The following is a 26,897-nucleotide window of genomic DNA, read 5'->3' as shown; positions in this document are numbered from 1 at the left end:
AAAACAGCCCGCAGTGCAACAGATGCACTTTTTTTTCTTCCTGTTTTACAAAATATAAAAAACAGGTTATTCCTAATACACCTGTCAAGGCTCTTGTGCTCCACTTCATTCCCCCCCTTTACATGGTATAGTCTTCGCCATGGTCCACGCCACACCTCCCCCCCCTCGCCGTGGCCCTGTTCTCTCCCAGGGCTCAGACTAATGACTGGTGACAGTCCACTGAGGGGAGCGAGCTGTTTGCAGTCAGCAGTGCGTTTGTTGGTAATTATTTTCCAGAGTGTCACATTAGTGTCAGCCTTGTGGCGGTGAAAGAGCAGCGAGGACGAGGGCCCCGGCCGGCTGGCTGGGAGGAAGTGGAAGGAGCGAGGGGAGGGATATGGTGTGATGTTTGGCGGTGGGCAGTGTTTTGTTGATGTGCGTAGATTGAAGCTGTGGTGGTGGGTTGAGGATGCAACCTGTCACTGACTGCTGAGCTCTTGGCTGCATAAGGCCGATGGTTAAGGATGAAAGCAGATATCATTGTTAATCAACAACATCCCAATTGATAGAATAAATGGCAATGATGATATTTTATGCTGTCACTTCGAACAGTCGCATACAAAGCCAGTTTTGGTGTATTTTGTGGCGCCTCGTCCTTTATTGCTGATGTTGCCGAAACATCCTTTGCATATTTGCATAATATACCGTCTGAAAAAATGATGAGATACTCTAGGTTACTTTTAAATTATACTCTTGATGCGCTAATAATAAACAAACAACAAGTTTATTACTTAAAGAGAAAATCAACACAAACTCATTTTTTTTTCAACAATATGTTGCAAGCAGGCCCACTTGTTGAAACCTGGCATTCTGATTAATATTGGGTTTGTGGAACATGAGTTAAGCAGCAAAATCGACCAAAACGACCAATCATGGCTGACCTGCTTTCTGAAGCTGAGCCGTGATTGGTTGTTAACCGAGCCCTGAGCATTTGTGATGTCATTTTCAGTTGACAGAAGTGACAAAATGGCCGCCCCCAGAGATGGCTAAAAAGAGGTGGATTAACTCATATTCCACATGCACAATATTTATCAGAATGCGTTGTTTCAATTAGTGGGCTTGCATAGAACATATTCTTGAAAAAAATATGGTTGGGTAGACTTCCCTCTTTAAGCTTATAGAGGTGTATAGCTGGACTGCATCTTATTGAGAGCTGTTTTTAATATTTGGGTTACCTTATACATCTACATGGGAGGTGCAAAAACATAAGAAATACTCCGTATGATGCATTACAGTCGTACACCATGAGCAATGTTGTGGTCGGCGACCATAATATTCTTCATATGGCATCTATAGCAACAGGTTATCATTACTAAATTATTACTTTTTTGATTAATTTATATAATTTTTATAAAGGGGCAGCATGATGGGCTAATGGTTAGTACGCCTTCCGGTTCCGGTCTTCTTTTGTGGAGTTTGCAGGTTCTTTCCATGCTTGGTTGGGTTGTCGTTCGGTACTCCGGCTTTCTCTCAGTTTCCAAAACATGCAACTTAGGCTCATTAAAGACTGATTTGTCTAGAGGTGTGAATGTGAGTGTGAACGGTTGTTAGTTGTGTATATGTGCATTGTGATTGACTGGTGACCAGTCCAGGGTGTACCCTGCCTCTCGGCCAAAGACAGCTGGGAGAGGCCCCGGCAGCATGAATTCAAGAGTATGATGCCACAGGTTATGTCCTCCGACATCCACAGAGTTCTGCTAAAACTGCAAAGCTCAGGGAATTTAACTTCCCAAGTGGAGTACAACATACAAACAGTACGGGCCCACCAACGCGTGTTTGTGTGTCTGGGTGTGTATGCGCTGTGAATGTGGAAGCATGGTTGTGGGCCGTTGTGCAGGGAAGGGGGCAGTCAGCGGCCCCCTTGGGAGGAAGCGATCAATGATTGAGACCATAATGCACCTCTCTGTATTCCTCCTCACATTCACGCTGGCCGGCTGCTTTGGGGAGCTGTCACACACGCGCACTCACGCAGGGACACACATTGTCACATGTTCGACAGCTCATCTCTCACACGTACCCCCCCACTCCATCTTGGAGCTGTCTGGTCGATGGCCTCTCTCGCTGTCTCACTCCGACTGGCAAACAGCTCTGGCTCAGACTCTCCCTATGTTAATAAAGTAGACCACTAGACCCCCCCCCCCCAACTCCCACAGCACTGCTACCATACATTCAGTCTCAGTCTTGACACACTGAAAGAGCTCTTCCGAACTTTCTTCTTTAACCACTGCTGCAGTCTGGTGAACACAACAGGAAGTGAAATTGCTTAACAACACTTTTATGTTCATATTATTCCGCTTTTTATGAGAGAGCACGGAGTAAATATTGAAGGCAATCAGCAGTTATAAAGCATTGAGAGTCCCACAGCAAGTGGTAATTACCATAGTTACCACTAATTGGTTTGTGGAAATAATTACAGCTTCATTGACTCCAGCCCCCAATGCATTAAGTGGGAATGAGTTAGTTAGAGGGACAAAAAAAGGAAAATAATAACACTGAAGATTATTTAATGTTTATGAGAATAATTACATGACGAGAATGTTGAAAGACTCATCTGATGACCTCTGGCGTCCCAATTCAAGAAACGAGGAGCTGAATGATACTACTATGATTTAAGCTGATTTGCAATTTAAGGAATTTGGTTCGTCCCAGAGATTTATTATGATTAGAATCCCAACATTTTGATCTGGCACTCATTTTTTACGGCGAATTCTTCTCTACCGGTAGAAATGAAAGTTTCAAATCCAAATGTCCTACCCATGCAAAACTTACTAGGGGAGGCTGATTTGACAGCCTGTTTTGCCAAAATGCCTGAGCCTGAATTTAACCCTAACCTTAACACCAACCCGCAAGCACACTGGGCATTGGTAGGATGTCTTGATGGGTAGGAAGGAATTTGAGAACACCAGAACTCGATCGCTGCCGTCAACACGATTAGGGAACGGGGATTTGGGTTTCAAGCCCAAGCTCTGCTCTTCTTGGTCTCGGTTTTTGCAAAATAAATTTCCCCCCAAAAATGTGACTTCTTGTTTGGTGCGACAATATGTTTTTTTTCTTCTTCATGATACATATTTGGACTGTTGCGCCTTATACTCCGGAGTAACTTTGGAGTTATTCAGGTGAATTGATCTGCTCCTAAATATCACGTTTGAATATAAGATAAGTATCCATCTATTATCGATCCGCTTATCCTCACAAGGGTCGCGGGGCGTGCTGGAGCCTATCCCAGCTGTCTTCTGGCAGTAGGTTGGGGACACCCTGAATTGGTTGCCAGCCAATCGCAGGCCATATAAGATAAGCATCATGCAAAATAGTAACAAAAAATATTATCCATCCATCCATTATCTGTACCGCTTCTCCTCACAAGGGTCGCGGGGCGTGCTGGAGCCTATCCCAGCTGTCTTTGGGCAGTAGGCGGGGGACACCCTGAATTGGTTGCCAGCCAATCACAGGGCACACAGAGACAAACATCCGCACTCACAATCACACCTAGGGGCAATTTAGAGTATCCAATCAACTTATCATGCATGTTTTTGGAATGTGGGAGGAAACCGGAGTACCCGGAGAAAACCCACGCAGGCACGGGGAGAACATGCAAACTCCACACAGGGAGGCCGGAGCCGGGATCGAACCCACGACCTCTGAACTGTGAGGCGGACGTGCTAACCAGTCGACCACCGTGCCGCCCCAAAAAAATATTAATAATAACAAATATAATTGGTTTGGAAAATCTTCCAAAAGGTCAGAGTTCAGTAGTCTAAAATGCAGTTTATGTGGTGACCAAAAGCTGCTGAACTCTTGAAAAATGTCTTTTCAAAGAAGGGTTTGTGTGGACATGGCCTTAGTCAGCCTTGCATCTTTCCCTTTCTTACACGTTTGGATCACACACACAAACGCACAACATGACTGTTGGGTGCGACTGAAGTAGACACATAAACAAAGACACCGACAGAGAACTCAAAGCTCAAGTCGCACGCATTCTGACGTGTGTGTGCGTGCGTGTGACAGTCACCGAGACAGCCAAGTGACTCACCTCCTGCCAGAAAATGAAGACATACAATTAACATCGCATCCCATCATCCTCAGCTGAGTGGGCAGGCCTGTAATTGGCTAGCTGACCAACCTGCGTGGCTCCGGGTGGCAATTTATTCTGGGAGCCTCGCAGTTTACCCACGGCGGCTGACGGCCCCTGTGCCATAACCTGGCTGAGGGAGCGGGGACATCATTAACACTTCAGTGGGCCTGCAGGACACACAACCATCATCCAGTGCACACCCGCACTCATCGCGAGATGGAGGAAGATGTATGGCCGCTCATCAGCTAGCAAATGAGGACACTTGAGCCATGTTTGCTCAGTCGTGTCTCTTGCCTTGTTATTTCTACCGAGTGCGAAAAATGTGTGGAGCGAGGCTTCGTTGTGATCGAGTACCTTAGTTGGATAGCGGGATCACGCGAAAACAATACAACCCTTGTGCAGGGTCCGACATGAAGTCTTTTTGAGTGACTGCCATGTCAGGCCAACATAATCCAAGTTGAGCTGGCCATGTCAGAACCGGTACGGGTCCTGTATATTATATGATAAGTTTCAATGATTATTTCATATTTTGCGTCTTTACACTCCACAGCTGCATTCACGGCCGTGACTGTATACTAATGTATACTAGTTGCAATTGCAAATTCTAATATTAATGCTCCAAAGAATACATCGATTACAAAATCATTTAAATATTTCCTTAGTACTTACATTTTACAATGCACAGTATAAAAAGTGTGTTTATGTGTGCGTGTGTTTTTTTTTTCTTCTTTTTTTTTAATAAAGGCGGTGGTTCCCAAACTTTTTAGCAAGCGTTCTCATGTTCAGACGTTTTGAAGGACTGGCTTCAAAACAAAAACAAATGATTAAAAATATCGCTCACCATTACGCTTCAACGTGACCAGTCGTATGCCGTAGCGTGACAAGTTTGACAACAGTCACGACACAGTGCGGTAAAGTGACGAGGTGTTGGTGCGTTATATATATATATATATATATATATATATATATATTTTTTTTTTATTTTGCAACATTTACCTTGACAATGGAAAATCCATGCATCCATTTGATATATACCGCTTATCCTTTTCAAAGTTACAGGTTGCTGGGACCCATCTCAGATGACCAAAAGTCAAACTTCACCCTCTACTGGTTCGCCAGTTTTTCAAAGAGCACGCATATAAAAAATTGACAACCATTCACGCTCACATTCGTACTGAACCCAGGCTGCCTGCAGAAAAGTAAGACGAGTTAACCCCTATAGTTTAAGTGCCCCACGAGAAAATATGCAACATTAATTACATGACTGTAATGCTGTGTAATTGGCAAGCTAATGTGTCTTTTTACCCGCCAATTAAGTCAGACAAGAAGCGTGACATTTTGCTGCTTCTCATATTGGTAAACATAAAAATTAGTTATAGATGAATTTCATCGCAGGTTGTAATCAGCATGAAAGGCCAGCATCAAAGGTGGAAGGTAAGGCAAGACTTCTTGCTAAAATCATAAGAGACCTTTTACATTTTGGTGCACATGTGGAAAATGTTGTTGATCGCCGAATTGATTTGCACATTTCGCCTTTGCATTCCACTTGTACTCGTTTCAAGTGGTGCAGTCACCCACCAGATCCAGCAGATGAGGCTGTGGCGAAAAATGTTGCAGTTGACACCCACTTTAAATGTGAATTACCTTACCTAGGAGTCAGACAGACTAACCCCCAAACAATGTGTGAACAAGAGAGTGGTGATGACCTTGTCTTTTCACAGACAGACACATGTTACAAGTTGCTCGGAGGCCAGGGCGGTTAGAGGGTTAGTCTGGGCCAGTCTGGTTTATGTGCCCCTTTTTAACGTCTGCATCTGCTGCACGGCTGCAGCTGTCGTGAGGTGTGATGATGAGCATGCGTGGAGAGTTTGTCGCGTGAACCGAACAAGGGGGTGAAAACTAATGAAAAACATTTATTTTTATATACCAACAATCCAGTTTGTTCTCACAGTTTGGACTCTCCACAAGGGTGGATGTATTCCCCACTCACTCATTTCCTCTCAGAACTTGCCCGCTGATCACACACACATACACACACACAGTCACAGTGCAGGCTCACAGCCAAATGGCTGTTCATTAAAGACAGGGACCTGAGGGGAAGCAATCGTCTGAGAGACGGAAATTGCGTGTCACATTAGATTAGCAGTGTAAAGCCCCTGGATTGGCTCGGGGGAATAAAGAATTATTTCAATTACATTATTTCAAAAAGTCTTTAAGCAATACCAATACCGATAAAAACAAATTAAGAGTGATTTGGGCTGATTTGCCGAGCTCAGAGCTCAGCTTTCTGACAATTTGCTTGGAATCGGATATGAATTATGTAGATATTACACCGTCTGTAATGCGCTGCATTTGAAAGCAGATTATGCTTGACAAATAATACCATTGGTGTGCATTGTCTCTCATCAAATGGGAATGTTCCAGAGTGTCAGTCAGCCGACAGGCTGCAGACTGTGCTGCCTCGAAGCGTCACAGGGGTACGGATGACTCCATCAGCTGCTATTCACAGCACCGACGCACTGACACCTTGTCACACCTTCGCTTGTTGACTGGGTTAAACCTCTGAGTGCGGCATTTAGGGAGGCCATTTGAGCTCCTGAAGCGGTTTACACGCAGACCCAGTTTTAACACCTTAACGATTATTAAAATGTCGGACACCCACATGACGAAGAAAAGAGTGTTTTTACTGTACGAACACAGCACACTGTGCACATAACCGTTTCGCCAACGACAATCGCGAGTCTCCTCATCTGTCTGTCGTAGTACCAAAACCGACCAGTGAGAGGCAGCATGGTGCCACACGGCATCCAGACTGACAGGAAGAGTAGTAGAAGAAGAAATAGAAGAAGCTAAGATAACTGTTAGCTAATCTGGTAAATCGAGTGTTAGGTGGACTGAGTGAGCCCTGCTGCAAATAGCGGAAATCTGCAAATATTCCCCGTCCCCGTTCAAAAGGTTTGTAATTGGCTATAGATGACGTAAAATGGCAGTAGAGCACTACTTTTGTCTAAATTAAGCTCTTGAGCTCTCTTCAACATACAGTAGTTCCCTAGTGCTAAAATGCCATAGTATGGCGGCAAAGCACAATTTTTGTCTAAATGAAATGCCTCAACTCACTTGAACACTGTCCCTTGGTGCCAAAATGCCACAAGATGGGGGCAAAGCACTCCTTTTTTTTTAAATGAAGCTCCACAAATCACTTCAACATAATTCCTTAGTCCTGCAGTTCCAGCAATAAGATGCTTTGTAAGTTTACACAGAACCTCGAGAAGGAGGGATATTGCCGCAACTGCGTGCGTTTTTACACAGCGAAACAGCACCAACCAATCAGGAAATTAGATTTCTCCCAGTGACACATAGAGTGCGTGTTGAATAGTGGTATGGTGTTTAACACAAGACGTAAAAAAAAAAGGCACAACACTGTACAGCTGTTTACTATTTATGCAGCTGTCCCCGAAAACTCTCTTTACGTGAGTCGAGGCAGATGGCCATCCCACACCGAGGCTTAGGAGAATGTGACTGCAAGTGTAAACGAACAGGTCGGATACAGTATGTATATCCCATCGATGCAAGCCTGTCACTGTCAGTGCAGGATATTGATCAATATCATATTTTAGATTAAACAAATCTCAAGGCACACCAACAAAAATGTCACAAAAAGTACCGTACATAATATAGTATTATAATTTATTGATATATTATAATATATTGAAATAATGATGGTATTATTATTTAAATTATAATGGTATGGTATTGCAAAGTTATTATTTATAGTAAGTAAATAATGATTTTCAGACCAATTAGACGGAATTGGATACTTTCCTGCGGCACACCTGATGATCTCTCGTTGCTCACTCATTTTACGTTTACTTCAATGTTGCTACTGCCTGATGTGAACGGTTCTGTTAGACGTTTATGTGCAGTTGCACCGGATATGTGTCACTTGAAAATATCCATCGAGTCAGTTCATCCTCATTAGGGTCGGGGATGAGCTGAAGACTCAACTCAATTTAACTTTATTTATAGAGCACTTTAAAAACAACCATCACTGCATACAAAATGCTGTACAAGGAGTAAAAATCAGACATGCGGAAAAAAAATACAGTTAAAACAATAAATGAATTACATAAAAACCGTAAACAACATCAAACACTAAAGCAATGCCGAGTGTAATGCTGAGTCAAAAGCCATATAATAAAATATGTTTCAAGACAAGTTTTAAAAAGGACAGAGTTGGCACTTGCCTAATGTTTAGCAGGAGGTCATAAAGAGAAGGACTGGCAACGGAAAAGTCCTCTTTAGCTCCAGTACCGTCTGAGCTGCTCACCTGAGGCATCGAGCAGGTTTAGGAGCTCAGAAAGGTAAGGTGGGGTGAGACCGTTTAAAGATTTAAAAACAATCTTAAAATGAACTCTAAAATGTACAGTGAGCCTGTGAAGGTACGCCAGAATTGGAGTAATAAACTCCCTCCTACAAGCTCCAGTTAGGCGAGCAGCACTATTTTGGACCAAATGGAGATGCTTGAGGGAGGACTTGCTGACTCCCAAATAAAGTGCATTACAGTAATCCACCCGAGATGTCGCAAAGGCATGGATTACTGTTTCTAAGTGCTGTTGAGAAAGTAGAGTCTTTACTCATTTCTCAACAGCACCAATTTGCCAGTCCATTTTAAAATCATTGTCCAAGTGAAAAACCAAGTTTGAGGCTGTTGGCTTTAGATATTAGATTATTTATTGTTATAGTCGATATTTAGCTAGTTATTTAGATATTTAACCCAGCTGACTTTGGGCAAGAGGCTATTACAAAGAGAAGACAAACAACTATTCACACAATCACACCTATGGACAATTTGGAGTCCTCAGTTAAGCGAACATTCACGTTTTGGGAATGTGAGTGGAAGCCAGACCTACCTACCTATAGGAAACCCACCCAAGGAAGGAGAGAACATGTAAACTCCACACCGGAATGCTGGAGTCAAGGTTTGAACCCCCAAACTCCAAACTGAAAGGCAAATGAGCTGACCATTAGTCGTTCACTTGAAAATATACAGTATGTAAATAGACAATCCAGAAAATCGGATATAGGCTCTAATAAGTAATTGGATTAATTGTAATTGGTCCTACTTACATTTCCAGTATGTCCAGTTTTATTTCCTGTCAAACTCAAGTTTCCCCATGCAACACTTGCCATAGTTTTGCATATGTGAAGCTTTTTTGGCTCTTTTTAATGCATGTGGTCCCCAACAATCTTTATATGAAAAGTACCTGGGGGTTAAAATGTGTTGTTTTATGACTAAAACTGAATGGGATTTTCCTGTCGATAGTGGTTTTCAATGTATACTAGTACTACACTGTCACCACTGCTGGTTTGCTTGACTCATCTTTAGCAGGAGGCGAGAAATTGAAAGTGTCCGAGGGCGATCGAGAGGTGGGGTGGTGGTAAGTGGTGGAAAGAGGGGCTGGAAAAAAAGCAGAGAGGGGAGGAGGGGGTGTCACACACACCGAGGAGGGAGACACGGACAGACACGCAGCCGGCCCACTGGTATACTCACTCCGGTCAGATTCACGGCCATCGGTGAAGTCTTGCAGCAGCATCCCGGAGTAAAAGGAAGGAAGGAAGGGAGGAGGAAGCTTCCACGCTCCTCAGTGCGCCCACCCGTGGAAAAGTGTCGCGTCCGTGGACTGTTGGAAGTTGAGAGAGTGAGTGGAGTACATCGTGCCCCGAGTTCTTCATCAGAGTGAGTGTGCATCTGCGTCGATTAGTATTTAATTTGCTTTAATTAGGGATATTGATTGTTTTAAAGGTGCGTTTATTGTATGCGTAAAACGATTGCGCAACTCGCTGAAAAACTGTCGCGTAACACTTTATTTCCAGTTTATTTGATGATTTATAGCGCGACAAACTAAAAAGTGAGTGTTTAATTAGTTAGTGTAGTTCCAATACAAGATACCGTATGGGAAGTTTGCTCTTGTCAATTAAGCCTATAATTGGTTCAAAAACTTTCAACTACTTCGGCGAAATGTTTGTCCCTACAAACCGGGTAAGACTAGTAAAGTTTTATTCAAAACTAATTACTGTTTTTCCTACGTCCCCAGTTCTCATTTAATGAAGTGTTTATATTTAAATTGTTTGTATTCTACCGTTTTTAACCGTACTTTTTTTTACTAATTAGACTTGATTATATAAAACAATGTTGAGTAACTATCTGTAAAGTATAAGTCAAAATCTTGATTTTTGATTTTTATGCATTTTAATATGATCCCTGTTTTTCTTAATTTTCCATCATATGATCTTTTTAAAATGTATTCAATTACTGCAGTATTAAATCTCGTGCTCAAAGGTTTCTGCATGTGAGTTTTATTTTATCAAATTGACATTTTGATGCTATATTTATTTAATTAATCACTTAATTGATACATTTAATTTACAATTTGAACCTCTTTAATTAAAATAAATCCCAAACTGTTCTTGTCATTTTTTTAAACTAAATTTAACATTACAGTGATATTATATGAGTTTTAGGTTATTATTTCTCAGCTTTAGCACTGCATTAAAAACTCTTCGATTGATTCTTTCTCAGCGCCGCTCACAAGGAGGTGAATGGACCTCCACCGCCCCTTCAAGATGGACAGCTCCTCCTACATGCCAGCTCCTCTCGCTTCTCCCGCTCTCATGGTCCTCGCCTCCACCGCCGAGGCTGGCCGTGACGCCTCCGTCCCCTGTCAGGCGCCCAGGCCCTTCGGAGTCCCCGTTTCAATGGAAAAAGACCTCCACCTCCCCTTCCCCTCGGCATCCTACACCTTCGCCTCCATGTATCAGCGCCAGGGGCCCGTGTCAAGCCCCTTTCCTGGCCGAGACTTCCCGGCCTCCCTGCTCCACTTGCACCCCCAGTTCACCCCACCCAACCTGGACTGCTCTACCCTGGGCATGCTCCACCACGGCGGGGTCGGCGGCGCCTTTCGACCTTTCTCATCCCCGCATGATGAGAGGGAGCCGATCGGTTATCACTCGGCCTTCACGCCTGCAAAGAGGCTGAAAGGTTGCTTCTCGGAGGTGGAGGCTAAGGAGTTTGACTTTGGCTCCCCCGGAAGCTCCATCAAAAGTGGAGATGACACGGCGAGGAAGCTGTTCTCCATGTCTGGCCTGCTTTCTGATGGTGAGGCATCATCCAGTCCAGAGGAGCGCAGGGAGCACAGTGAGTAGTCGCACAATTTATGCATCCCTTACATTTACACACTGCCTTTCATTTGACAGCTTTCTTGCTGTATTGAATGGATCAGGTTGACATAATCCAGCTCAAAAGATTTCTGAAGTTGCTGTCCAATGAAAAGTCTGCATGTATACACAGTATATGGCTCCACATTTTTTGTGGTTAATTGTTTGTGTATAAAAAAAATACTGCTGGCGAAAAGTCGTTCGGGATGCGCTTCAGCTCACGGTGACCCTGATGACGAAAGTAAGTGTGATAGAAAATGCATGGGGGGATGGATGAAAAACACTGCAAATTTGAAGGTACATGGTTTTTATTGGACAGCAATGTAAAAAAAAAAAATATTTGGACATTTTGTTTTGCAACTATGGAAGTGTCTATGCTAGGAAGACTTTCTACAAAATGTTGGAATATGTTTTTATGTGTCGGTCACTGACCCGAAAAGAGGCCCTGGCTCACAATCTCATTTGTAGTTCATCCCAAAGGTGTTTGAACAGACACTGTTCCACACCAAACTCATCGCCTTTATGGACCTTTCTTGGTCTCAGTGAAGCTTGCTTTCAAAAAGTAAAACTGTTCCCACAAAGTTCGAAATTTAAAATTGTCCTAAATGTCTTCGCGAGATGAATAATCAAGCTTAGTAGCCCAAGCTAGTCCCTGATTGGTTAATTAATTGATTGAGAGTGTCTCCAAAGTCTTTTTTCCACATCCCGTATCTGGCTTTATTTTCCCTTTTGCTCTCTACGCGTGCCTGTGAGCGACTTTGACACAAATCATGTGAACAACTGCACTTGTTTAGCTCAGTGATCATTAGCCACATATGACCATTAGGCCTATTGGTAGTCAGACTTTCCTTGAGCAGCAGAGATACACAGGAACGTATGGCGGGCAGACGTCGGAGGAGTGCGCGTCGGAAAAGGAATGACATCCTGTCAGAGATAACGAGGTGGCAGAGATAGAGGAAGGGATGGAGGAGGATGGAGGAAATGAAAGAGGGAGAAAATGTGAGAGAGAGCAAAGCGCATCAGCCCGAGCTTCCGCGCGCAAAAACCCTCAGTGCAAATATGGCCGCCCACACCAGACGTCTGATTTGTTGACAAATGAGTGGGAGAGGTGTCAGTCAGAGCGCAGGGGAAGGAAGAGACGCTCCTCATTACTCCCGGGGATAATTGCCCGACGACGCGGGGGCACCGCACAGGAGAGGTAGGAACTAGGGGGAGTCAGGGTGAGGGGGGGACAATGCTAGGCATGATGGGAAATCAAACCCTCCTTGGCGGTGGCCGCCACGGGGAGCGCCTGACACTTCAAAGTGCGCACAGAAAGACAGAGGGAAGAGAGCATCCAAAGGCTCGTCAGATCAGAGGGGACACTATCAAAAATAATGACAATGAGAAAAAGGAGGGGGGGGGAGGGGTGAAGGCAGAAATGGTGGGGTTGAGGGTGTGAGGGGTACCGATCCACCTAAAGCAAACTTTCATCCCACACAAAAGGACAAGGAACAGGAACAAGTTGTCTTAAGAAAAGTTTCGCATGTGTGCATCTTTTTGTTGAAACTTGACGATTTTGTGTTGAGTGACAGGGCCTGGGAGGCGGAGCGGCGGGAAGGAATCTCAATATGGAATTTTAATAAGGACGAGAAGGGAACGCGAAGCTATGGCAGCCGGCGTGCTGGCGTGAGAGGTGTGTCTGCCTGCCTGACAGTGTTTGCTCTGTGCAGCCGTGCATGCGCGCTCCGCTCACCTCCTGGTTTTTGGGAATCTCATTTAGGGGAATGTTGACAAGGACAAAAGATGGACGGGAAGGGGGAGGGTGGGGGGGAGTGGGCTCAGGTTTGGGGGTGGACAAAAATTGGAATCTGCTTTTCCAGCTTGATCCAATTAGTCTGGAGTGAAGGCAAACTTAAGAGCTTTAATGCAATTGAGCTCCCAGCACTTGCTGTAAGTCTGACATGCACTTGTTCCTCTTGACTGACTAACAGACAGTCACTTCAGGACCTCAAGTCTTAAGTATTAAGCCTGGAAATATCTCGGGCTGGGCGAGTGCGCGGGTTCCAGACTAGACAAACTCTCGACATGCAAACAAGTACAAACTAGAGGAGCGAGTCAAACTTTTCCCCATTGGTCGACTTGTCTCATTGGCATCCAAATTGGAAAAGAACCATAGAGCTGCTTCATTTTTAGGAGGAATCAAATGCAATGGACAAATATTCTCACACTTACTTTTCTATGTTATTGCTACTAATGGTGATGGCTTTGTCATCAATTTAATTTGTTGCCACAATGCCAATCATTTACAGGGCACATAAACAGCGCCATGACAAAAATATTTGCCCTATTCTCATAGTCCTATTTTCTTGCATGGTTTCCTACTTTAATGTGTAAGACCATCAAATGTAAATCGTACAAAGATAACCCAAGTGAACATAACATGCAACTTTTGATTGGTGATGTTATTTACTGAGGGGAAAAAAAATCAGAACAAAGCTACCTGGCCCTGTGTGAAAAGGAACCTGCCACTGATATCGAATAACCGGTTGGGCCACCCTCATCAGTAACACATGCAATCAAGCATTTTCTACAACTGGCAATGAGTCTTTCACATCTTTATGGAAATAATTTTGGCTCACTCTTCCTTTCAGAATTGCTTTAATTCAGCAACACTGGAGGGTTTTCGAGCACGGACGGCCTTTTTAAGGGCATGCCAAAGCATTTCAATCCGATTCAAGGTCCGGATTTTGACCACCAGCCACTCCAAAACCTTAATTTAGCTTTTTTAAGCCATCCAGAAGTTGACTGGCTGATTTATTTTGGATTGTTGTTCTGCTACAGAACCCAAGTGCACTTCATCTTGAGGTCATGAACTTATGGCTGAACATTCTCCTTCAGGCTTTTCTGGTAATGAGTAGACCCATGGTTCCATCAATCAACGCAAGTCATCCAGGTGCTGAAAAAGCCCCAGAACATGACAGCATTTGACCCTTTTTTTTTCTGAAATGCCATGTCACCTTTACGCCAGATGTCATAGCTTGCAGTGGTGTATGATCATGCTGACAAGACAACCGAAATATATCACAAAATATGTTGTTAATGTGGCATATTAAGGCGGCAGTCATCACGGAATGCTATGTACCGAATGCTGCAGGCCTCTCTGCTCAGTGTCCACATCTGGCAAGGAGGAATCTTCTCATCTGGCCCGTGCATCATGGTGGCAGGACACCTCCATCTGCCCCGTTAGTGACTTCCCTCTGTTGATTTTTCCCTTCCAGAGTCTCCCCAGTTTTATCAGTGAAGGTCTGGGATGCTTGGCGTGCGCTGACAGCTGTTCAAACAGTCTCGTTGCCTTTCAAAGGGCAGATGCTTGCAGCCGAGCGAGTCATGCTTATTTTCCTCAGGGAGATGCTCTCTGCTGCTGGGCCGAGCTGGAACCGAAACGGCCCTTTACCGGGAACAAAAATAGGGAAACTGGAAGCCAGCGGCCAGGTCTGACGGATTGTGCGTGTGTGTGCGTTTGTGTCATTAGGGTGCCAAAGCTGGTAGACAGCCAGATGTTTGAGGGCTTTGTGCACACGAAACTATCAGGAAAGTTCAACTCTTCACCTGCAGAGTGAACAAAATTCCACAAGAAGGCAAATAGTCAACAATTTAATCATAGGTTCTTACATTAAATACCAGCAGCAGTTGTCCAAATGGCGCCTGATCTTTTTTTTTTTTTTTTCCAGATGATGTTCAAAATTTGCCAACCCAGAGAAATGCATCCAACCTGACTGGACGATAACTAACAGTGTTGGAGAAAATTCAGTGAAGCTGACGGCAAAGCAAATGTTACTTAAATTTGACCTTTTAGAGACTAAGTTTAACATAAGCTGACATTTGCCATGCCTGCACCAACTCCAAAACCTTTGTGGGTTCTCAAACTCCCTAAGTCAAAAGGTCAATTTGAGCAAAAAATATATTTGTAATAGTGATATACGTTACCTTGAGGTAGACCTTGATCAGAAACTTAACAGTAACTTAGTATTGGACTAGCTTATCGTCTATTGGGACAAAATACTTACAGTAGTTGAGTAGAAAACAATCTTTTCGAAGGTTAATAGAAGGAAAGCATTTGAATGCAACACACAGTACTCACTGCCTGACTTTGTCTTATGGAAACAGAATCGATATTACGTAGTTCCATGTTAGATTTGTCCCTTGGATTATTGGTCACAGTGAAGCTTGATACGTTAAGCTCGCTGCAGACACGGCTTAAATGGACCCAAAAGTGTATGTGTGCGTGTGTGGGTGCATCTTCTCTTGAATTCTTGAATCCAGAATGTCAAGTTTTCCGTACTGAACAAAGCCAGCTTGAGTTATTAACAGTCCGAATAAAAAATACACTCTTATAATTGTTAGCCATGCTCGTTTATGTCGATGTAAAAGTTCCTTTGGCATATTGACACATGAATGCTAGCCTCATAGTACGTGATAAAAAGGGCAGTGTTTTGTCGTCGACGTCTGCTTGTATTGAGTGGAGCTTCCCGTTGAAAGGCAGTGTTTACATCCCACTGGCGGACCGCAAGGGGATCAATAGCAACCACTCAATTCTCATGCATATACATCTAGTATCTGCTTGGCACTCTTATTCCCAGGACGCACGCACCTCCTCATCAGCACTCAACGCACTAACGGCAACACTCACCAAACGCTTATTTAAGGTATGCGTTGTTGCTATTTAGTGAGATTACGCCTTTTCTTGTGCAACAAGAAGAAAACAAGAACTTTTTAAAATAGTGCCGTACTGGCGTTGTGGGACACCAACTAATGTAATGAAGTGAGATATGCATTCTAATTATTGGGATACATTTGAGCAGTTTTACCCCAATTCCAGGCAAAATAAGATAAAGCCGGACTCTCTAAAACGCAGGTGTCAAACTCAAGGCCCAGGGGCCAGATGCGGCCCGCTATATCATTTTATGTGGCCCGCGCATGTTTGTTGAGTTGACATGTTTCTTTCAAATTGTCTTCATATGAGGTATTGCAAATATACGTCTTTTAAAATAAAGTGGAAAAGAGTAGCACTAACTATTTACTGTCTTCTGATTTCACTTCTGTGTCGAAAGTCCTATGTAAATTGGATGATTGGAAGACAAGATGCAGAAGAACATGAAATTAGTGATTAAAGCATTAAATGTCGACGCAGAGTAGTAAAGTCGACTCGTTGAACAGTTTATTAATTGGTTCAACCCCTGCTGTGGTGAGCTTCGTTGTGCTGGTGTGCAGCATTGGACATCTGGACAAGAGCAATAAGCACACACATGCGGGTTTTTCTCCTCGTCATGTGCGCGTTCTTTAAAAATGAGTATGTGCGTCAAATGAGAATTCCAATGTACTTTCTTCTACATCCTAATGTATGTTTACTACTTCCAAATATAAATACCACAAACACCACATGCCATGTGTGAGTCATGGGATTCAATCTTTACCTGTCTAGCAGATGTAAGCACTTTAGATGAACAGAATGTCTCGGATTATATTTCTTGGTTTCCACATGTTAACAATGAAAAATGGAAAAAAAATGGAACAAGAAGTCTGAGAGACACTCTAAGGAAATGAGCCCCAAAACAGCACTGTAAATATTATGAGCCACGTTTATTTATACATACTTTGCGTATGAGTTTTATCAGACTGCCGGATTTGGACTTTGAGGGCAACCACGATCATGCTTAAAATCCACATTTTGACCAAACGAAAATAGGAACGCACGCTCAAGCGAAGTGCCTTCTTCAAGCAGCTCGGTGACTGACCACACTGGTAGTCTTCTTGTGCGATTCAAACGCTCCGGGAGGAAGAATTACAATATTAATGGTTGCTTGCGTTTGATGTGTTGACTGTTTCCCCTCCTGTAGTGATGGTAGTTTGTTCTCCTAATGTTCTCCCAAGTAAAAGAGGCTTTCATCTTGGCAGGAGGGGGAACTCTTCAGTGCTTTTTCCCTCCTTCCCTTCATCCTTTCCATCAGGGCCAGAGAGAGGGAGCATGGAATTTTACTTGTCATGTATTTAGATTTAGATATGGCGATTGTGTGGTCGCGCAGTGTGCAACTTTTTGGTCAGTGCTACCCTCAAACTCACATATGCTTTCATCGCTGTCAAACTAAACTCCACACCCGTTGGTGCTTTTTCAATAAAAGATTTGTTTGGTTTTAATTGGATTATTTGGGGGATTACTCTGATTAAGAAGCACTCTCAGTCAGTCGTGTCGGTAAGAGCACTCTATTGTATGGCAACTTTTAACTCCAGAAATGTGCTGGTGACATTTATAATTCATTCAAATGGCAGATGGCAGGTTATTTTACTTACACATTTTGTACAAAAAATTCCTAATGTTACACAAAGCATCTGGTTTCTAATCGCCATAACACCATGCCAGGGCTTAGCTCAACAATCATCTAATAATGTACCCGATTTTAGCATTTTCTTTGAATTTTTGTGGCTTATTTGCGATATCTATTGAAAAAGAGCCTCAACAAGTGCTGTGAAGAGGAGAAGCATATCGTCGCTGTCCTGTGAAAAACGCTAAAGTCCATTTTTTCCATTTTCTTATTTTCACCTGAACGGTTTTTCCGCATTACAACCATCACATTAACGTGAAAGTTAAAAAAATGAAAAATTGAACATACGTGTTTTTCACAGGACAGCTACGATATAAAACAATGTTATGGACCTTGTAAGATTCCAGTGTCTGTGCTGCATGGACAGTGGTCTTCTCATCAGTCATGGTAGAGGGTTTTGTTGTTTTTTCTTACAGTATACAATGGGTAAACAAAACAAATCAGAGGTTGACCAATGTTGTTTGATGTCTTGTGTTTACCCTTAAAGTTTCGCTTGTGATAAACATTTTAATGGGCATGGCCTTCATTCTCCAAGAATTCCCTCAAACTAAATTTTGAATGACTGAGTGATTATTTGTATTTTTTATTTATCAATGTTACTGCAGGCGTGTGTGTGTGTGTGTGTGTCTGCAGGCTCAATTGTGTCTCCAAAAGAGTGTGTGCCAGGATGTGGACCACACGGATTGCCGGAGACAGACAGGATCTCTTTAAGTCTAGAAGGAAGCTTTTACAGTAGCAGGGGGACGTGTGTGTGTTTATGTATGTTTGTGCGCGCTGAGGTCTTTTTGTGGTGACCATCAGCACCTGTTAGACCATCACGAGTCATAACACATCTTGTCGTCACTGCATCAGTCTCCGTGTCCCACTGCGACGGGCTCGGGGGAGGGGGGTGGTCATAATGAGTCCAAGGCCCGGGGGGTCTTTAAAACAACACCCTCGTTTTAACAGAGGCTGCCTTTCCTTCTTCCTCTCTCTGTTTTCTCCCGCTTTCCCTTCTTTCCGCCGCTCTGTCCAAGTACCTGATCAACCTGCATTACAGCTGCTTCTCATCTCACATCAAAGGGCCGCACACACGTCTGTGCAAATGTGTGTGCGTGCATAGGAAGGAGCCGGGGTAACGGTGGAAGGGGGATTTCTGGAGATCGAATCGCGTGTTCCTCAGAAGTGGCACGCCGCACGCACACAACATCCTTCGCATCGTCCCCCGAGCCCAACAAATCAGTGTCGGGCCCATCGACATGTCAGAGAGGGCAAACGTTGAGGTTAAACACATGCTGCTCACTCTGCGTGTGTCAGTGTGTGTGTTCGGTGTGTGTACGCCTTGTGTCATAGACAGACCTCATTACAGCATGTCGCTTGTGCTTTTTTTTTCTCCTTTTTTTTTTTTTTTTGCGAGTCTTCCAGCTGTAGAGAAGCTTGACAAAAGCCAAGTGTGTCAAAATGGCATGCCAGGCTTGATGGCTTTACCTCCTCCAGTGCACAATCTTCTGACATCATTCTGTGACTTTAAGCCATTGTTTGCATTTTTTAAAAAGTATTTTATCAAAAATGAAGCGACATGTCAAGATGTACGTATGCGTGGAAAATGATGTTTTAACTGAACTCTTCAAACTTGACACGTTACTTATGCAGGGAAAAGTTCAGTGTAGCTCATGTAGGCAATGACAAAAAGACAACAAGATTAATAATGCATTTATTCTATTTAATTATTATTTCATTAGATTTTTTTCCAAATCTTTGTGAAATAAAATGTAATGTTATCAGGTCTGAAAAAGAATTATGTTCATCGGGATGCACAACAATAGCTCTGCTCTGTACCCATGAGGGGGTTTGTGTTTGATGCTAATTAACATTCATGTGACTTTTTAAAATTACGAACTAATCAAAAAATGTAAATCACATTTATATTCATAGTTCTATCATATTGTATTTTATTTGTTTTTCTGTGGAATTAGCTTTCATGTGGGTTATTTGTTATAATATAAATGATTAGCTATGCCTGTTAGCTCTTTTCGCTTATGTTAGCTTTCGAAGCTTTAGTGTGCTAGCTACCATCTGTGTGGGTGATGTTTTAACCATTTTAACTTTTCATTTAGTCTTCACAGTTCAGGAAGAAAAATAAAATATATACAGTATTTATGTATACCAGGGATGGACAACTTATATGATGGAGGTGGCCGCAATTTTTCATCAGCACTACTGGGGGGCCGCATAGGACCGCACATGACAAAAATGCTATTTTTGATAAGGACAAAATGTGCCTGTGTCTGTTTTTTACTGAGCCAATGAACAGAAGTTTATGTTCATACAATTACATTTTTAAATGCACATTGAAAAGACCCGATGCTCAACTACACAAAATAACCACTTACTATTATTTCTTTGAATTGCTAAAACAACAATGGTGATTTATAGATTTGCACACGCAACACTTTGCAGAGCTGAGATTTGCAAAAGTATTTTTAAGTACCGTATTATTGTCTTATTGAGGTACTTATTGTAACGCTGTTGTTTGCGTTGACATTCTGACTGTAGCCTAAATACCCGTAAAGGTCAGATTCTAGAATCACCCCTCCTGCCTTAAAGGTCAAAGTTGACCAGGATCGACCCCGTCGTGCATCGGGTGTAAACACTCTCCCCCATTCCTCCTGAGAGAATAGAATTGAGTTTGGGCCATAAATCACATGCTTTATAATTGGTAGGAAAACAGCCGTCCAGCAGTATATAACCTTTTATGTGTCGTCTCAACTCTTTATTATGGTGCTAATGAGTGGCCAGACATTAGGGTTGGAGCTGCAAGCCAACGGGGAGGACAGAAGGAGGGGCCAATGGGTGTTGGTCACTTTGCTCAAATACTGCTGACTGACCACTCACATAAATACATACACACAGGAACTCGGTGCACCGACACACACTGGAGGGCACGCATATTTACACCGGAGGATATGCGTGTATGCAACCTCACACATACCCGCATGCAAATACACACACACGCACACATAGGCTCAGCAGTGTCCATTACAAGCTGCCATTAGTATGGAGATTGTGCTAATTGTCCCCAAAGACCACACAGGCAGCGCTTGGCAGGCCTGCTGTGAGGCCGCCGGGCTGGGTCACGGCGCAGAGTCCGTTTCACACATCCTTTTGTCTCAGCCGTGACTCTATTAGTGAAATTACGAATCAATCATTGAACAATTATGGGATGCATGCAGTGGATTGTTATAATGCGCCAATGTAGCACTTCAACATAGGGCAAGGGTAGAGAACCCCTGGATTTGTGAACACGGATTATATTTATTTATTATTTTTTTGCTTCAGGTGTGAGTGTGATTATCAATGGATGTTTGTCTATATGTGCCCTGTGATTGGCTGGTGACCCGCCCAGGGTGTAACCCGCCTAACTCCTGAAGTCATCTGAGATAGGCGCGAGCAAACCTGCGACTCGAATGAGGATAAGTAGTAAACGAATAAATTAAAACAGAATATTAGGTATTAAATTGAAGTCGTTACGTATAATTCTTGTTGTTTTGCTATGGATTAAATGATGTAAATTGACTGCAAATTTGAAAATTGAAAAATCGGAAAACTTAATCTGAAAGTACATAAGAAATAAGATAAGAAAATTATTATATTAAATACAGACAAGAATCATCGGAGAAAAACAGATAACAATATGACTTTAAATGCAACAAAAGCCACATATTCAAAATCACAGTAACCATCTTGATAATTATACGGCTGTTTCGTATTTGTGAAATTATTTTTTTTCCATTTTGACTCCTTAATTTAAAGACTCTACATAATTGTCTCTGTCATTTTAGGTCTTGTCATTTTAATCTGAATAACTGAGCTAAAAACTGCCCTGCATCATGCAGTACTGAGTTGTTACCCTAGTGGCTGCTCTTAATCTAATATTTTAGTACATTTATTTAACTACATAAAGTAAAATATATATACGTAATAGAAAATATATACAAACAGTTCCAAACCTGTGTAAACTAAAACAACAATACCAAACATATTGTTGAGTTAATATCTCTCTAACGGTGTCAGTCAACATGAGCAACATCTTTCCGAATAGCTGCACAGCATTTAAGATCTATTTCCATATCTAATTCCAAAAATATGTGAGTAAACCTCCAAGACCCTCGGACTCTTGGCGGTCAATTTTGGCCGGTGAGTATCCAACTTCATTCGCGGCAGCAGCTCAAAGCTTCTGATGATTCAAGTATACAGATCTTGAAGTGATAGCAGCTCCTGTGTTGACCTCACTCAGTGAGAACACAGGCGAGATCTATACCCGCAGGCAGCGCCGCGGGCCTTTTTGTTCTTCTTCTGTGTTTGCTGACAGATCGGAGGGGCTTATTGACGGGGGTTCACCGAGATTACATGTTAGGTGTGTGTGGAAGCGATACATTCATGAGTGCATGCACACATTAGGCACAAGTGCGTTGATACAGACTTGTATCTTTGGCATATTTACGTACCTGTGGCTGTCATCCAGAAATCCTAAACACAGCGAATATACAATACAATACGATACGGCGGGATTTACGCTGCAGGTCCAAGTGCCCAATTTCAATTGAATGCCTACATCAGCATTTTTTTCTATTTCCATGTACATATCCCTTTGACTGTGTTCATGACACATATATGTTGGGACTATTTACTTTCACGGAACACATAAAACAGACACCCAAATTGAATATAAATAACTACACAAGTGTTAACGCCACAAAAGTGAACATATCTTTTAGTTGGCCTGGGCTGAATTTCCCCCCTTTGATTTAAATGAAGGGAACCTTCACATTATTTTCCTGGCAACTGTCTGCAGTTATTTTGCTGATTTAAAGATTGAAAAATAGAAGACCATTTGCCTTTACTGTCGATTATATTTACAAAGGATGTTAATTTATGTATTCATTTGTTGTTTGGACACACATCAGTGTTCAGCAACTCAATTCACACTCCAAAAGGTTGTGTCCTTTTTGTGGGTCTGTGTGGACTGTGGTGGTTTTGACAACACCATAGGAAACAAAAACATGGAAACACTCCTCTTTTTTGGGCTAATTTTCATATGAAGCTTACATTTAAAGTGTTGACACGTTCACAAGCATTATATTCCATGATATTGGGCTGTGTTCATAGTAAACCGTATATCCAGTAAATACAGAATATAATGCTTGTGAATGCATCATAATTCATGATGCAACCATACTCCATATTACGTTGCTGTTATAGAACGTATATAGACACCTGTTTGTATGCTTAATATATTCTGTTGGAGGTCATATAAGGCCAGTTGTCATCTTAAATCCTCCACATGAATCTCAATCACTTCCTGTTAATTAAATAGACTGTATACAGTATACTGTATGTGTCTTGCCGGAGATAAGATCCATCGTGTATTTTCTCATCCAGGCAGACACAATAGCATCCTTTAGGAAGTGTGACTAACCCAAACACAGGTGCATCACAGAGTGCCAGGTGCATGTTCTCTTGAGGTGCCAGCAGCAGTCAACACTGTGTTTTGGACAGTATCGGATGTTATCTGGTGAAGTGGCGGGGGTGTGGGCCAAGGCTTGAAAATGTCACGCGGTGGTAAAGACACTGTTCAGATATTCTGAAAAGTTCTGACAGGAGAGACGGATGCGGGTTATTTTGCGGTCATGCCTTATACAATATAAGATGGTTTTGTTGACCTTCTTGGAGTATGCTGGTGGTTTTAAAGAGCTTTCAACTCACCTGTGAAGTGTTGCGTCTTAATATCTAATATCTTCACCTGCACTGCATGTTGTATGAGGGTTAGCGGTGTGTGCTAGGGGAGAGCAAGGTTTTCGTTTGTGTGTGGGCTTTGTTTCAGTTGGTTCAAATTTCGAGATGATCAAACATACTAAAATGGTATATTAGAGTTTAATAAAAAAAAATCCTAGGGGTTTTGAAAAGTTTGAAAGCTTGCATATGGGTTTTGAAATCTGTTTGATTTAGAATTTTATGTGTGCAAGTCATGTGTACAATCCCCCTTTTCCATGGCAAATATATGATGTTAATTTAAATGTTCAAGCTCCACGGTGAAAAGAAAACGAATGGTTAAAGTTTTTCAAAAGATGCCTCTAACAATGTTGTAGCAATAAGAAAGTGTGGACAAATGGTGCACACTTTTTTAAAACCAATACAGGGCCGATCATATCCACATGAAGGCAAGTTACACATGAAGGATAAACTTTTTTGTTGTGTCAAGGAATGGTACACAGAAGGAAGAATGATACCTCAATATGAATGAAAAAACTGAGAATCAGGGGAGAATCTTTCTTTTAGCTCAACAGAACATTGCATTTGATGGATTTGTTGTGTTGAGACAGGTTCAAGAACTGGCATTGTGATACAATGTGACAGAATATTTCAGTGAGAGCTGGTTGATGACATCACAAAGACTGACAAGCCACTGGTGAACTGCTCTTTCTCTTTCGGCACTCGCTGGCTTTCTTGATCCTGTCAGAGTGATGGCGCGGCAAATGGATTGGCGAAAGGTGGATTTGGGCATTTTATTGCCCCTAGTAAGAGCTCAATTGCTTCTCACTCGCAACAAAACAGAACAAAAAAAGATCTTGGGAAGAAGAATGAAACAACTTGAAATAGGTGGATGACTCAGATGCACCTGAAGTCTTTATCTGGTTGCAGATTAGGAAGTATGTGGTGTGCATGAATAAAGGACCATCTTAAAAGGAATTGAAATTATTTAAAATGGCGGCTTGTCCGTATACTTTAGTTTAGAGTTCTTAGGGATTCTTGCTAACAAAAGGGCGGAAATCCTTTTTGTCTCTAAGAATGAAAGAAAAACGTTATTCTTCAATATACCAAGGGCTTAAACTTAATGAGGTGCAAGATAATACTTGTTATAAATGTCTATTTTCAGCTCTCTACTCACAATGATTAGCAAGACGCTATGGCCTCAGCTCCGTTTCCACCAAGCAGGACAGTTAAGTGTATAGCTTTTCTGTTGACAAAAGTTCTGAAGGTTGCCGTGATAATTGATAAGTGCATTGTCGCTTTTTGATGCCCTTTATTTGCCACTTGTCACTTGTACAGATGTTATCAAAGCTGGTCTTTTTGTCCTTCAATGGTTACAACATGGTTATGTATTGATATATAAGGTTGTTGGAGTCCAGTGTTATATTGGCAAATGTTTTTGCTAATTATTTACTGATTCCCATGACTACTGATTGTTGACTGTTGCAGTTTTCGTATCGTTATTCTATTTTTTTTTTTTTTTAATCTGAGGTAATTACCTGAGAAAAAGTCTTCAAGCTGACGTGTAGATTTGCTGCGAATGAGAACATAAGTAGCTTTACATCACTGCAAATGGCCAAGGACAGCTCCTGACTTGCACTAGCTCTCTCCAATCTGTAATTCACTATCACAGATCATTGAGCCATGCATCTCAATGAGGGCCAGATTGATTGGCTGGAACGGTGCAGAGGCAGGGTTCGATCCTTCGCCCTCCGTTCTTGGGAATGCAAACGTGGCCGCAGAGTCTAGCAGCCACCCAGTCCACTCTCCATCAACGACATGATTGGACTCATGCATGCCGGACCACACCCGCACCTGATTGAACAATTGTGGTGACTAATGGAGAAGATGAGAGAGAGAAAGGGTGAGAGGGAGACTGAGATAAATTTGGGGTTGTGTGCTGATTGACCCGTGGTCAAAGAGGTTATGTCCATTGATCTGTAAGGTCAGGAGAGAAAAAGGGATTTCGCCTGAGGTGCCTCAGAATGAGTCCATTTGAGGTTTAGGATTCCTGTCCATTCCCACCAGGAGCTTTTTCATCATGTGATTCCCGAGGACTTGCAGCTGTTGCCTCTCATCACATGCGGCAGCTCCACGTGAACCCCAAAGAACTAGCGAGGACAAAGGCCAATCAATGTCCTACAGGAGGTTGATACAGATCTTATTAGTCAATGAATGATCATTAGCGATCTAACGAGGCATTGATTTGTGCAAGGGGCAAAGGTTGCTGTTGCTGTGGCAAATGCCTTTAACACATTAAACTCAATAGATTGCTCGGTCGGAGGGATATTTTTGAAGGATGCCGGAATTAAATTGGACAGAGAGAGGCGATTTGAGGTCAAGCCTTGCGGAAGAATTTCTTCTCCTTTGTTCAAGCTTGGAACAACACGGTCACGCAATTAACAGAACACAGATACAGTATCTCGAAAGACCGTGTCAAAGGCGAGTGGACGTTATGTTTCAAAGCAGCTTTGAAAGTGGAGGAAATGACTGAGCTGGTAGCAGATGTCTTACTACAGGGCCTGTTATGTTGCTCATTAAACACCCAACTTCTCAATAGGCCATTATTTCCCCAATAAAAAACAAACGGCAGCCTGCATACTTTCCCCTCCCCCCTCCTCTGTTGAGCTTAGCTCTACCTCACGGACGGCAAAAAGTCCTGACTAATATCCTGCATGATGCTTTTAAATTGGAAGCAGGCAGTCTCGTAGGGTGTGGCACAGGTGTGGTAGGAGCCAGTGGCTTTTATAGGCCTTCGTCTCCTCTGAAAGCGTGCCAAGGACTTGCCGACTCGCCAACCAGTGCAGAGTTCGACACCAGGCGTTAATTGAAACTGCCCCCTCCCCCACAAAACTCTGAAATCCAACTGCTTATATAGAGTCTGTGCTTGTTACCGCTTTATAGAGGCTTTTCTGATGTGCTTGAAGGAATTGTTTGATGATTGGGATAATGGTGCCGCTCGGACTGACTTGTCTCAGCACTTTATTGCTAGTGAAAAACACAGCTTGCGCAACGTAAGCAGCGTCTCCTCCTTGGGTGTTTGCTTGCGTGTCTCCTGCCATTCAAAGCTGTCTGGTCTGCGTCGTGTCAATCAAAATTAGACCGCATCCACAGGTTTGTCGCCAGGAGGAATGGGCGGGAGGGGGGCCGGTGGGTTTAGGGTTGTTCGTCACTATGTCTCCCTCTGTAGAACAGCCTTTTCATGCCCTAGCATAATGTCAGCGGGTGACATCCCGGCCTGATGTGATGTGGCATTCACTAAAGGTCACGTTAGGCATCTTTGCTCCATCTGCATCTGCTGAAGTGGCAGCCGTCATATGGGCGCTGGCATCGGCCATTACCAGGCCCCTGAGGGGAGGGTACGTGATGTTTTGAAGATTTTTTTTAGAGGGATTTTGATCTCGTTTCTGCAGGGCTGA

The 26,897-nt window shown here is 42.8% G+C and overlaps 1 protein-coding gene across 4 annotated transcripts in view; it reads left to right on the top strand.

Annotated features, from left to right (window-relative positions):
- Positions 1-6,960: 6,960 nt before the first annotated feature.
- rnf220b (ring finger protein 220b) overlaps positions 6,961-26,897 on the top strand; it is a 33,403-nt gene continuing 13,466 nt past the window's right edge. For 3 of the 4 annotated variants that reach the window (XM_086047405.1, XM_086047404.1, XM_086047402.1), the window contains exons 1-2: positions 9,615-9,848; positions 10,692-11,306. In XM_086047405.1, coding sequence (XP_085903531.1) covers positions 10,712-11,306 — 595 coding nt within the window. In that variant the 5' untranslated portion in view covers positions 9,615-9,848; positions 10,692-10,711. Of the gene's footprint in view, positions 7,067-9,614; positions 9,849-10,691; positions 11,307-26,897 lie in introns of those variants that run through there. The other variant, XM_086047403.1, reaches the window with a different exon arrangement.

The sequence above is a fragment of the Filicampus tigris genome, chromosome 12 (genome assembly GCF_054856515.1).
Source record: "Filicampus tigris isolate MCC_2025a chromosome 12, RoL_Ftig_1.0, whole genome shotgun sequence".
Lineage (NCBI taxonomy): Eukaryota > Metazoa > Chordata > Actinopteri > Syngnathiformes > Syngnathidae > Filicampus > Filicampus tigris.
This window is presented reverse-complemented; position numbering and strand designations above follow the sequence as displayed.